General features: G+C 45.6%; 1 protein-coding gene across 1 annotated transcript in view; it reads right to left on the minus strand.

Moving 5' to 3' along the window:
* Nucleotides 1-10,193, minus strand: part of GAD2 (glutamate decarboxylase 2) — a 48,425-nt gene extending 38,232 nt beyond the window's left edge. The window contains exons 1-4 of the mRNA XM_042475561.1: nucleotides 10,013-10,193; nucleotides 9,231-9,290; nucleotides 8,627-8,779; nucleotides 5,471-5,704 (exon numbers count right to left, since the gene is read on the minus strand). Coding sequence (XP_042331495.1) covers nucleotides 5,471-5,704; nucleotides 8,627-8,779; nucleotides 9,231-9,290; nucleotides 10,013-10,091 — 526 coding nt within the window. The 5' untranslated portion in view covers nucleotides 10,092-10,193. The remainder of the gene's footprint in view (nucleotides 1-5,470; nucleotides 5,705-8,626; nucleotides 8,780-9,230; nucleotides 9,291-10,012) is intronic.
* Nucleotides 10,194-14,618: the final 4,425 nt, after the last annotated feature.

A 14,618-nucleotide genomic window follows, 5' to 3' on the forward strand; every position in this document is an offset into this window, starting at 1 on the left:
AGGGATCTTCTTGTTTCCAACAAGCAGCATGCTTATACTTCTTATTATCCCAAAGGTCCCCTAATTTCCAACTTAGATTTCTGTGGCTTTTGGAAGCAAAATAAAGAAATAAGACTGCAACTTTCCGTAAAGTTACCTGGAAGGAAGAAGGCTCAGTGGAACCCAGCAGGATTCACTTTCCAAGAATGGTGCCAGAGGTTGCTTTGCACACTTTTATACAAAGGTCCAGAACACACTGCAGAAACAGTCCAGTTTGAGACCGCTTTAACTGCCCTGGCTCAATGCTAGGGAATTCTGGGAACTGTCATTTTGTGAGATATTTAGCCTCCTCTGTCAGGGAGCTCTGGTGCTGCAATAAACTACAATTCCCAGGATTCCTTAGGACAGAGCCAGGGAAGTTAAAGCGGTCTCAAACGGGATTACTTCTTGGTTTGGACTATAGTTGCTGTTGTTGTATGCCTTCAATCCATTTCCGATGTACACATATATTATATACCTGCAGTCTTATGCTATATATATAAAACATAAGACTGCAGGTATGTTTATATATGTTATATACTGTATATATCATAAGACTGCATGTGTTATATATATACATATACATATACTCACATATATATCATAAGACTGCAGGTGTGTGTGTGTGTGTGTGTGTGTGTGTGTGTGTGTGTGTGTGTGTGTGTTGACTTGGATCTTCTCACATCTCTTGGGCAAAAAGTCACACTCTCTCATCTTCAGAGGATGGCAATGGCAAACCTCCTCTGAAGAAATCTTGCCAAGAAAACACCGCAATAGGTTCGCCATAAACCAGGGACGACTTGAAGGCAACACAACAACAACAACAACAAAAATCAGCTCGCTAAAAACACTATAAAGTGACACTAAAGATACAAAGGTATTTCTTAAAAAATATCTAAATACAGATATTTAAACATCTGACTAAACATAGTCTAAGCCTCTTTCTTAAACTAGGAACTCGGAATTCCATAGCAGTTAACTTGGAATCATAGCGCTATAAGTGCCCAGTTATAGTTTTGACACGGTTTATAGCTTTGAATTCTAAGGAAGGAGCCTGGCTGATTTGTGAATCGCCATCCTCTATTACAAACCTTGCCAAGCAGCCTAGGCTTTGTGAACAGGATAAATAAACATGTATAGAATCTCCCCCACCTCTCTCTCTAGATATTAAAGAGCCGGATTCTATAAATATATATATCCGAATTCTTCCCATGTTTATACGTGTCGATATATAAACATGTATAGAATCCGGCTGTTTAAAAAAATATATATGTATATATAAACTTTAGTCTAAAATATAAATATAAATATAATATAATATAATATGTATTAAAGAGCCATATTCTATAAACATGTATAGGGGGAGAGAGGGATTATATATACACATACTTCATAAGACTGTACCTAGGCTGGTATGAAAACCATGTTTATAGAATATATATATTAAAGGACTGGATTTCCTAAAGGAGCGTGATTCGGACTTGAACCCAAAGCAATTCGCGATCGCCTCGAAAGGAACAACGCGGCCTCTCCTTTTTGTATTGCCTTCACTGAATGTCTTTTCACTCCCGAACCAGCCCTTCCTTCGCAGGTTCCATCGGACTAAATGCATCTCTTTAGAGAGGCTTGACTGAAAAACCGTTAGCCATAAAACCCTTTTAAGAAGCAACAGCTTCTCTTGAGAAGATCGCTTAAACCCTGTGTTTTCAAACGGAGGGGATGATGGATCGAGGCTCAGGGTCTCCAAAGGCAGCCCAGAGGAGCCCGGAGCCCAGTCCGGGTCCATGAACAAGAGCTGCCCATGATATCTCTGCCAGGCGTCATACATCAAGGCTCTCTCTCCACATTTCAGTGGCTCCACAAGAAGACCCTCACGGTCCCTGTTTCCTGTTCTGTTAGATGTCAATAGGAATCCTGGGAAAGGAAAAGGCTTCCAGCAGACACCTCCCCCTTTTTGGGAGGATTTATTGGGATATAATAAAACCAAAGGGGGGATGGAAATAGTCGATAATGTCTAATCAATCATTTTGATTGGAAGGTATCCTCCGCAGTCCATTGTCCAAGGTTTGGTTTTCATACCAGCCTAAGTACAGTCTTATGAAATATATACATACATATACATACACACACACACACATATATGTATATGTATAATCCCTCTCTCTCTAATATTAATGAGACGTATTCTACACATGTTTATTTATCCTGTGTGTGTGTATGTATATGTGTGTGTGTGTGTGTGTGTGTGTGTATATATATATATATATATATGTCTGTGTGTATGTATCAACATATATAAACATGGAGAGAAGTATACATGTATATAAACATGTATACAATATATATATATATATATAGTTCTATAGATAGTTCTAAATGTAAATATATAAATTACATATTTAGATAGTTCTATATATATAAATATACAAATTATATAGAAATATATATATATATATTTAATATATGAATATATGTGAAGTCGAAGGCCCGAAAAACCCACAAATATATATAATATATATATAACTATATAATTTATATAGTTATATATATAAACATATAAATTATATAGAAATATATATATATTTATAATATATAAATAGAATATATATGATAAATCTAACTATCTATCTATATACATATAAAACTATATAAATTTTACATATAAATTATATACATACTGTATATATAGTAATTATATAAATTATAAATATATATATATAGTATTTATTTATATATCATATATATATAAAACTTTCTAAATTATATATATATATATATATATATATATATATATATATATATATTACATGTTTTATATATTTAATACATATTTATTTATATGCCGCCTTTTAAATCTACTAAAAGTTTAAAACCCACTTAAGATACATTTAGACCCTGTAAAACGCCATAGAAAAGTTTAAAACCCAGTCCCAATTTCTCGGTACATTTACTCGGTTATCAACCCCATGAAAACCAACAGAGCATCTGCACTGCAGGAATAATCCGGTTTTATACCACTTTAACTGCCATGGCTCAATGCTAAGGGATTCTGTGAAGCGTAGTTGGATTGATACCTTTTTATCTGGCATGGCTCAACGCTATGGGATTCTGGGAAGCGTAGTTTGATACCACTTTAACCGCCATGGCTCCATGCTATGGAATTCTGGGAAGTTTGTTACGACTTCGACTGCCTTGGATCAATGCTAAAGGATTCTGGCAAGGGTTGGTTTGATAGCACTTTAACTGCCATGGTTCAGTAATGGAATTCTGGGACTGCATTGAGCCATGGCAGTGAAAGTGGCATCAAATCGGATTATTCCAGCAGTGCGGATGCAACCCGAATGGTTTACTTTCCAAAGCAACGGGTCAGGAAAAGGACAAAGAACGGGTGGCAGAGAGGAAGAAGTTACTTTTACTCCAGACAGCGTATAAAAGGAGGTGTTTTTTGGGCCAGAAAATGAACTCATCTCCTGTGATAGTTGGCCAGGTCATATAAATCATCCCGTCAAAAAGGGAAATACAGCCAATCTGGAGGAAGAGGAGGAGGAGGAGGAGTCCTTTAAGAAAGCCAAGCCATCTCCCAAAATCCGTGAGAAGGAAAAGAGAGAGAGAAAGAGAGAGAGAGAGAGAGAGCAGGAAAAATCACAACCAATCTCTCCTAAACAAATAGAAGACAAAAAAGAGGACCCTCTCCAAGAAATCCGATAATAACAATAATATTCATTATTATTATTATTATTATTATTATTATTATTTCTACCCTGCCTCTCCAATAAGACCGAGGCGGCTTACAACAGTAAAAACCAGTAAAACAAGCCCCACTATCTCCTCGGATTATTAAATGGAATATAATAGAACAAAACAGAACAGAACAGAATAGATCTATTACTGGGCTGCAATGGATATGGACGTCCTGAGCTTAATGAGGTTTATTCTAGTGTAAATTTACGCAAAATTGCATCTGAAACCTGTGTTTCGAGGGCCAGGATCCGCATCCATTTGATCAAGTTGTGTGTATACGCACACAAACACACACACAATCTAATTCAATGCGAGTGTCTTAATAATAACTAGAATTATTAAGATGTCGCAGTTAATCTCTCTCTCTGCATTCACTTGCCATCCAGAACAAAAAGACAAGCCAGAAGGGCTATTCGTTTTAAAACCAGATACTCTACAAAAGAAAGAGGCCAAAGTGGTGCCAAAGCGGATTAATTCCCCAGTGTGGATGGTGCCCTGTGGTCTAGTCTCTGGGGCCATCAGAAGGACCTTTTAAATCCCGCACAGTTTGTAGGTTTGGTTTTGGATCCCTTGCTTTGCCCTCCGGAGGAAGCCAATGCCTTCAGGCTCCAGAGCCTTTTCTTGCCCCATTGGTTCTGTCCCAGCCCCACGGAAGCCTTCAGAAAACCCCATCCGACCCACTCTAGAACCACCCAACGAAGCCTCCTTTTACTAAGGAAAGCTCAGTTCCATCCTTCGTTGAATGATTTCTCCTTAGCACCAGCGACTCTGCTTTCGGTGTGTGAAGTTGGCAAGATCTGATGACCAGCTCGGCCGTGAAAAACCATTGGGTCACACTCTCTCAGCCTCAGGGGAAGGCAAGGGCAAGCCCTTCTCTGAACCGATCCTGCCAAGAAAACCCCAGGATGGGTTCACCTTTGTTGTCTGTGCTCCTTCAGGGGTTTTCTTGGCAAGTTTGTCATCCTCTGAAGCTGAGAGAGTGTGACTTGCTCAAGGGCACCCCATTAGTTTCCATGGCCTGGTCAGAATTCAAACCCTGGTCTCCAGAGTCCTAGTCCAATCTGGCTAGCCACAAATCGGAAACGACTTGTAAGACACACAACACGCAATACCCAGAATCATAGAGGTGGAAGATACCCCCAAAGGCCATCTAGTCCAACCCATTCTGCCATGCAGGAACTCACAATCAAAGCACCCTCAACAGAAGACCTCCAAAGAAGGACACACACATCGATGAAGTCGGGGGGGGGGGAACCCATCTACAGGTAGCCGTGTTGGCCCTATAGCAAATCCAATAACACCCAAACCATGGTACCTTTATAGGGCCAACCAAAATGGACAATTCTATGTCGCAAGCCTTCAAAGTCACACTGGCTTCTTCATCAAGCAAACAGGAGAAAGAAGTTGAAAGTGTTAGCCCTAGACCTGCATTTTTTGTTCCTGCTCTTTCAGTTCAGATGGTAGGGAGGCAGGGACGTAGCTAGGATTTTAGGAAGGGGGGTATCCAAACTAAGTGCCACCGTTATAATGGGGCTTGAGTGTGGCGGCGTAGCAGCACCCACCATTCATTTTTCTAATGGAAGAAGGGGGGTCCGGACCCCAAGAACCCCCTCCCTTGACTACGTTCCTGAGGGAGGGCTGTCTCTAGAAACAAAAAACGCAGGCCTAGGACTAACACAGAGCAAGAGGCTTGACTATAAGGATCCCTTACCTGTTTTAATGGCGTATTTCAAGGCGGTCCTGCAGTGGAGCAGGATTTCTTCCAGGGTCTGCGGCTGATCGGCCAGTTCCCAGTTGTACTCCTGAAGAAGCTCATTCGGGTAATGGAAGTCGATCACTTTGGTCGATCGGTCGAAATTGGTCACCAGGTACTGGAGCAAGATCTCCACCACGTCTTGGAGGAAGGACAAGGTGGCCGCTTCGCCCTCCGAGGCTGGAAGCAGGTCTGAGAAGTCGGGAAGGAAGGAAGGAAGGAAGGAAGGAAGGAAGGAAGGAAGGAAAGCGTTGGTTTGGGGGCTTCTCTCCCGCCCCCCATTTACAGGGGGTAATCGAATAAGGTTTCCTTCCTTTTTGATAGCCTTCCTGCACACACATACACAAAAATCCCGGCAAGTTAGTCACCGCATGAAAAAAAAAAGGGGGGGGGATTTGGTCTCTTAAAATATGCATTTACGTTTCTGGTGCTTATGGAATAAAATGTATTACTAGGAGAAGGGGGAAAGGATCCCAACATTTCTGTTTATAATTCTGCTTCTATTGAATAATTGAGATGGATTATGTTTAAAAAACGAACTATCTTCCCCTCCTAATGAAAGCCAAATGAAGAAAATTATTATTATTATTATTATTAATAATAATAATAGACGATGCAGTTGGGCCTCTGTGTCTACAGATTTTTAACCCACGGATTCAACCATCCAGGGCTTGACAATATCAAAAAATAAAATAAATTCCAAAAGGAAACCTTGCTTTTGCCGTTTTATAGAAGGGACACTATTTTACTATGCCACGGATTTTGAGTATCCACGGATTTTGGTATCCATGGGGGTCCTGGAACCAAAACCCAGAGGATTTCAAGACATCACTGCAACAACAACAACAACAACACTAATATTAAATACCCCATTGTATTTAATGGGATTTGAGCATCCATGGATTTTGGTATCCATGGGGCTCCTGGAACCAAAACTTAGCGGATACCAAGAGACCACTGTCATAATAACAACAACAACAACAACAACAACAACAATAACAACAACAACAACAATACAAAAATTAAAAAATACCCCATTGTATTTAATGGGATTTGAGCATCCACGGATTTTGGTATCCATGGGCCCCCTGGAACCAAAACCTAGCGGATACCAAGGGCCCACTATAGTAACAACAACAACAGCAGCAACAGTTCGTAATAATCCGGCGTGGCTGTGCCGTTTCCCATCCCCAATTTTGCCCTTGGTTCGGAATGGCCAGCCTGTCTCGTCGCCTTTGCTCAGAACGAAGCGATCCTGGGTCGCTGTCCATCTCCAGTGGTGCTGAAAGCATCCTAATGCTGTCCAAGAACCGATTGCAGAGCAAAGCATCCGCTACCACCCAGGCACTGGCAACGCTGCAGCCTTCTTCTGATTTCGAGGAAAGCTCTTTATCGGTGATCTATATATATATCTTCTCTGGGTGGTTTTGGAGGGATTTATTGAAGAAAGGATTTATTGAAGAAAGGCTGGCAGCAGATCTGAGAACTCGGGAAGGAAGGCCAGGCAGGCAGGCAGGCAGGCAAGCAAAGAAGGAAGGAAGGAAGGAAGGACAGAAGGAAGGAAGGTGCTTGGCTAGCACTTCCCCATTTCATGGCCTGATCCAAGTTCCTGCATTTCCACCTCTTTCTCTTTCCACACAAACACACACCCTTTTTGTCTCTTTTCCTATTATATCTTCCTCACAAAGATATAGGCTTTCCAATAAGGAATCCAAGAGGACTACTGCTGAAACCATGGCGGGACACATTGGTCTCCAAGTGGCACATGTGACCAGATGTCCTAACCCCAAAGGAGTTGGAAAAAGGCATCGCAAAATGTAGGGCATTCGAGAATAATTGTAGGGCATTCCAACAAAAACTAGAAACACTAACATATGCATGTGAATCCGTGCTTCTTAACCACGTTCAAAAGGGAGGACCTTTGGGATTTCTCCTGGGCAGAAGGCTGAAATGGAGGAGGGCATGCCCTGGAAAAAGAGAACCTCTGGTCACCCTGGGCACAGAAGACTGGTGCTGGTTTCACTGTGCACTGGCCTGGACTCTCTTTGTAACGCTCCCCCGTTCAGCCTAGAGCAACACCGGGAAGGATTTCTAGTAGCGGAGGAGACATTCTTTGAACGGACTCCAAGAGGGAAGGCGATGGGTGCCCAGAGTTGCGTGGCACCTCCTCACCAGCCTCTGCCATCTTGGCAAAGGGAAGCCCCTGAGCTGCCTCCGTTCCCTCCACTTCCCCCCCCCCCGCTTTGCTCGGCTGAAAGGGAACAGTCGCTGGCCAAGTCGGCCAAGTCAGTGGCCACGGGCCAAAGGACTTCCCTGAGCCAGGCGTCCATTGCACCCCAACCTGGAAGAGATCTTTCTTTCTTTCTTTCTTTCTTTGATGGGGTGCAATGAATGGTAGGGTGCAATTTAATATATACATATACATGGAGAGAGGAAGGGAGTGTGTGTGTGTGCATATGTGCGTACAGTATCTCTCTCTCGCTCTCTCTATCTTTGGTTGCCGGCAATTGAATATATACATATATTTGGAGAAAGGAAGGGAGGCTGTGCGCATCTATATCTAAATCTATATCCATATATCTATCTATAGCTATCTATCATTGGTGGGATGCAATTGAATATATACATATATATAGAAAGAGAGAGAGAGGAAAGGAGGCTGTGCCTGTGTCTGTCTGTCTGTCTGTCTATTTGGAGAGGGGGAAAGGAGGCCATATCAACAGCTGGATGGCTTCCCAAAACATTCAGTCTCCCTTTGCGCGCGCGTGTGTGTATGTAAAGGGAGGTCAGGAGGACTGAATGTTTTTGGAAGCCATCCAGCCGTTGCTATAGCCTCCTTTCCCCTCTATATTCAATTGCACCCCACCAAAGGGCGAGATACACACATATATAGCCTCCCTTATATGTGTATATGTAATTGTGTATTACACACAGAGAGAGATGACGAAGGAAAGGGAGATATTGACTGATCTCCCGATCGCCCTTTGGTGGACTCTATTTTTGGCTGGGGGAAAGGAGGTTATATCCAGCGCTGGATGTCTTCCAAGCCCCCTGCCTCCCCTCGCCGCCCTCCTGGCCCTGCTTGGGCCTCCGCCAAAAGGGGCTCCTTCTTACCGGAGGCGTGCAAAAAGGCATAGTTCACCTCCTCCTTCTGGCAAGCGCAGGGCTTTTGGCTGCAGGTGCAGGGGGCCTTCCTGGCCCTGGCGGTGGGGTCCTCCTTGGCCGCCCCCGGGTCCATGGGCTTCTCCCCATCGCCGTAGAGCAACGCTGGTCCAAAAACAAAACAAAATAAAACAAAGACACAACGAAAGACTCAGCAGTGGCCGAGATTCGCCCTCCAGGAATTCGCCCCAAAGAACCCCACCAGATCCCCTGAAACCCTCCTCCTCTGGATTTTTGCAATGGGTCCAGAGATTTTGTTTTCTTCCTTATTGATCACGCACTATTTATGAGACCCTTTATTTGCCCCCCCCCCCCACCTTAGAGGTTCCATATTCCAGCCTCTTATATCCAAGTATCTGATATTCAATGAGGCAAATTATGCAACTGATGTATCAGTTTGCAGATTCCGATGGTGCAAATTCAGCGCCTTCATCCTTGCTCCCCTTTTTGCCCATTCGGTTTCAGCCCTAACCCTAATCCAGAAACGAAGCGCTCCTTTGATTTTAAAAAGTCCTGGGACGAATGGCAACCCCAACCCCTGGTTGGCATGGCTTACCACAGAGTTTGGTGGAAATGCCTCCGGTGAACTTCTGGGCAGCCTGGCACCAAGCCTTTGCTGCGAGGGGAAAAAGGGAAGAGAGAGAGGAAGAACAGAGGGTCAGATCTGGGGGGAGATTTATTTTGGGGGTTATTTCCAACCAGACACGAGCTTCCCAAGGGGGCTTGGGAAGGGTTTTTTCCCCCCTGAGTCTGGGTAGCAAGAGACATTGCATTCGCATTTCGATGTCGCTTAATAGTGAACTCGCGATCCATGGAGTAAGAGATGATGATGATGATGATGATGATGATGATGATGATGATGATGATGATGATGATGATGATGATGATGATGGTGCTCAGGATGGCGTTGCCTCTTTCTGTCTCCGACTAGACCTAAGCAGAAAGAAGGTACCCAGACTCGGGAGGGAAAGGAGGCAACTTTCTAAGTGCTCCAAGTGAGGAAAGAAAAGAGGGAAGGAGGGAGCCTGGATCGCCTGTTGTCTCGGCTCCCTAGCCCCCCTTCGCCCTCCCCGAACCCGGTTCCATAGCTCCGGCCGTGTTTGCTGTCTCCTTCGCCCTTCCTCAGGTGAGATCCTGAGCCATCCGTCCCCGGTGTCTCCTCGGCCAGCCTCCTTCCAGCTTCCCCTCCTTTGAGCTGGGCGCTTTCCTGGGGTCGAGCTTTGGCTTCTCCTTGGCTGAACTCTTCTTCTCCGGGAGCAGCTGCTTGGCTTGTCCTCCTGGATCCTTCCGGGACGGAAGGAAGGAAGCCCTTTGCCCCTGGCTCCTGAGGCTGCCTACCTGGACCGGGGCTGTTGGCTTCTCCGGAGTCTTGGTCCTCGGAGCCCAGGGACCAAAAGCCCGCGCCGGGAGTCGCCATCGGGGCAAGGGCAGGGGGCCGAGGAAGGGCGGCAGGAGCCCCGGGGCAAGAGGGAGGCAAGGAGGAGGAGGAAGAGGAGGAAGGGGAGGAAGAGAAGGCAGGGGGAAGAGGCAAGAGAAAGAAGAGAAGAAGAACTGGAGGAGGAGGAGGAAAGGAAGAAGAGAAAGGGGAGGAAAAGGAGGCAGGAGGAAGAGGCAAAAGGAAGAAGACGAGGGAGAGGAAGAAGAGGAGGAGGAGGAGTGGAGGGGCGGCTGTGGCTGGTGGGCAGAAGGCGGGCGGTGGGGCGAGGATGCCAGCCAGCGACGTGGGCACCGAGAGGAGTAGCCGAGCCTGGCGCGCACTGGCCCCTGGCTGCCTCTCGGTCTGCCTCTCTGTCTCTGTCTGTCTGTCTGTCTGGGGGGGGAGACGGAGAGAGGGAGGGAGGCGCTCTGCTGGGTGGCGCTGATTCGCTCTCCGATCGCCCCAGAGCCAGAAGTGCGAAGAAGGGGCTGTGTCCGAGGGGCCTTTTGGCCTCAGGAACCCCTGGCGAAGAGGGAAGGGAAGGGAAGGGAAGGGAAGGGGCGCCTGTTGAGCCTGAGCAAGGGGCTCCGGGAGGAGGAGGCCAGGGCAAGCCTTCGGGGAGCCACCTTCTTAGGCCCTAGCAAGCCTTCCTGACTCCTGGCAAGTGGGAACCTTCCTCTTAGCCCCTGGCAAGCATGAACCCCCTTCGTAGCCCCAGTAAGGCACTCCAAAATTGCCGAACCCCAGGCGGAGAGCATGGCTCCCAGGGAGAAGAGCGGCTCCTGTCTGGTGGGTCTGGGGTGGGTTGAGGATGGAGAGGAGATGGGGACGAGGGAGATGGACTCCCCCGAGAACAGGGGCCCTGAGCTCACGGAGGCCTTTCAGACGTCTGGGAGGGGGAGGAAACAAGAAAGCGGGATGAAGGAGGGTTTCTTCTGAGACCCCTTTACGGATTCCTGGCATCTCTGGATGTAGGGCTGAGTGCCTGACCTTGTCTCTTTAGGAAAACCTCTTGTGGGATTCCAGAGGCAACTGAAAGTCCTGGGGAGTCAGTCTCTCCTGGGCACTGCAAAGGATTCAGACTGGGGGAGGCAGGGGTGTCTAGCCAGAAGAAGTGAAAGCAGAGAAGAAGAAGAGGAGGAGGAGGAGGAGGCACACCACATGGACTCCATTTCTTGCCCAGTTCATGGCATGCCCCAGCAGTCAACGACTCAAGCAAGCCATCTTTGCCTGGAACAAATGTGGTGATCCACATTTCAAACATTGTAGCCTTTTCTACATGGCTTTCTCCACTACAATTTAATCCTCTGCACCTGAGCTTTTAGGAAAGCGGATGGTGGTAGTGGTGATGAAACACCCTTCTGTCTTCTAACACTGCTGATTCTCCAGCTCCTGAAATGTCAAAACAAAACCCATCCACCCAGAGAATGACTGGTTCTCCTGGAAGCAAACCTTGGATGGCCCAAAATGGAGGCAAAGCTCGATGGCAAGCAGGTTCATGTGGTTTGGCCCATCTAGGCGGCTGGGAGATCCCTATTGGGCCAGTTTATGCTGGCCTGGGCCACCAATGCAACAACCTTGTTTGAGAAAGCAACTTATTTTAGACTACAACTCACAGAATTCCCAGACAGAATAGCCATTGGCCATGCTGGCTTTACTTTTCTGGGAGCTGCAGTCCAAATAAGTAGATTTCCCAAGCTCTGGCTACTGTGGCCTTTTCTTCCATGTCCAATCCTCATTTGAAAAAAGCTTTGCCAGGGCAGCTTCTCTGTCAGGGAGTGCAGAGCAACTCTCCCCAATGGATCCCCCCTTTAGGTACAATGCTATGGAAGATGGGGCATGTGAGCAAGACATAAGGTGTCTTTATATCATAGTCAATTCAAACATTCACTATCCCCTCTCTGCAGTGAGCTAAACATTCCTCAAGAAAGAACACTAAGGGCTAGAACTTAGAAAAGATACTGTTGGGGGGCGATTTCAACCCAGATCCACAGCCAGCATGGCCAACAGCCCCAAAAGGTTTTGGATAGGGTTTCCAAAATGCATTTCTGAAGTAGAGCAAGCAGTGTTCAGTACCCAGTGGATGGAGCTGTCCTGAATGCCATAGCTACTAGGTTCAAAGTAACCATCTATGGTGGGGACGGGGGGGGGGGGGCAGCTGTAGCACTGGACATCACTTCTGACATTTCTGTTGCCTGATCCAAAGACAGGGCATGTGTGACTTGCCAAAAGCTGTTGGATTGCAACTCCCACTAACCAGCAAAAACAACAGTGAGGAAAGATGGTTGGTGAGATCCAACAGGTGGAGGACCACCCCCATCTCTGGCTTTGATTTTGCTACATCTCCAGTCCATGTCCAAATAAGACAGGGATAGTGACGCGTTCTCCAAGCTTCTTTGCAAGAACTCTACAGCAGAGATAGGTGGCATGTAGCCTCCCCAGAAATTGTCTCCCTGCTATTATAATCATTCTTCACCACTGGCTACAGCTGGTTGGGAGTTGCCATCCAACACTATCTAGCAGGCTATGCATGCCACATCCCTGCTCTAGAAAGAGATAAAGGGCTTTTATCTTCTCTTTCCCTGCCCTCTTTCTGCCCTCTTTCTGCCTGCCCTGCTTCTGCCCTGTTTGCAAAATAGCTTCTGGCTCCGCGTCAGTAAACAGGTGGTATGAGGAGGGACCTCAGCTGGCTGGCTGAAGAACACATTTGTGAGTTAATGAACTGCAGAGACAAATGTATTAGTCTCTCCATCAAGCAACGGTGGAAGCATGAATGCCCGACTTTGGAGTGACTGGAAGCCAGATACTTGAAGCAAGCACACCAGCTCTCCCCCCCCCCCCCCAATCATTTCTTTCTAGCGCTTCTAAATTCATCTGGGATTTGCAGTTAGAGCTGACTGGGTGGCAAGGAGAGATCTGTTTTGTAATACTTAATACTTAAAAAAAGAAAATATTTTTCTGCCACATTTTCCTAAAAGTGAGGGCCAGTTGTATCATGATGAAGGCAAACTAGACATTGCTCAAACAGCTGGTTAGCAACTGCATGTGCGTTTCTGAGAAAATGAATAGGTATGATGGGGATGGCACTATTTTCTTTGGGATCACAGCAGACAGCAAAGAGAAACTATTTTACCTCCTCGGCTAAGATCCCAATGGAAATCATCCCTTGTGCCACATTGGAGCCAATGGGAGCCCCTTTCCTGCAAAGTGGTTAATAAAGCCTAATAAGGGTAATAAAAACTCATGACTGTGTTTAGAGAGAGAGGAGTTGAATAATTTGTCTCAGCATGCACTAGTTCAGATGAAAGTATGTCCTTACCTTGCCTTATAAGTTCAAAAAACCAAAGGGAATCAAGTTGTGGTTGCTAAGTGGAATGCCATCCAGTGTGCTCTGCATATTAAGAGCCAATAGCTTTGTAGTGGAGGGAGTTTTGTCTGTGGTTTACCATAGAGGAGGGGTGAGAATAATCTGGTTTTCCAGCTATTCTTGGGCTGCAACTCCCAGCATTCCCTGCCCCAGGGCTGCTGGGAGTTACACTCTAGCAACATCTGGTGAACTGTGTGATTCCCACACTTGTCATAGATGATCACAATAGCTCCACAAAGTAAGAACATGAATCATATAGAGGTCTGAATGTACCAGGCCCTAGATTTACTTATTTGAATGGCAATATTTAAAGACAAAGTTAAGGCATATCGCACTGTCAGAAGAAAGCCTTCTTCAAAAATATTTTCCCCAGCTCTGGGGGTTGTTCTCCCTATTCTCATGGCCTCTTCTCTGCTTTTGTTCCTCCACTGTCACTTTCTCTACACCTTACCCATCTCCTTTCTGACCCTTTCCCTCACTACTTTTCACTGCCCAAGGTTTCCTTAACCCTGCCTGTCTGTCCATCTATTTGATTTATATTCCACCACTCTTCTGAATTGGGACCCAAAACAGCTTACAAAACATGTTAAAACGAATCAGCTGCAACAATGTATGGCACAAAAGTTTTTTTAAAAAAACAGTAAGCAGTAATTCCAATTGAAACCATATGACTTTCCTCTCTCCTACCCTTGTTCCTTACTCCGCCACAGTCTTTTGCCCCATTTCCCTGCCACAGGCCTACCAAACATTAGATTATGCCAAGCAAACAAACGGTCAGACCAGACAGACCAAAATCAATCAATCAATCAATCAAATGAACAAACACCCTCAGCAGCAGCCAGTCAACTTTCAAAGGAAATCAGAACCAGAGACTAGAAGATAAACCAGTGGATTCAAGTTACAAGAAAAGGGATTCCACCTAAATATTAGGAAGAATGCCTTATGTGTAAGAGCTGTTTGACAGTGGAATAGACTGCCTTGAAGAACGATGGACTCTCCTTTATTTTTTGGGGGGAGATTTTTAAACAGAGGTTGGATGACCATCAGGAGTGCTTTAGTTGTGTATTCCTGCATGGTTGGGAGGTTAGATTAGATGACCCTTGTGGTCTCTTCCAGTTCTGTGATTCTACAATTCTAGATTGAGTGGGTGTGAAAAACAG

This window comes from Sceloporus undulatus, chromosome 6, assembly GCF_019175285.1.
Source record: "Sceloporus undulatus isolate JIND9_A2432 ecotype Alabama chromosome 6, SceUnd_v1.1, whole genome shotgun sequence".
Lineage (NCBI taxonomy): Eukaryota > Metazoa > Chordata > Lepidosauria > Squamata > Phrynosomatidae > Sceloporus > Sceloporus undulatus.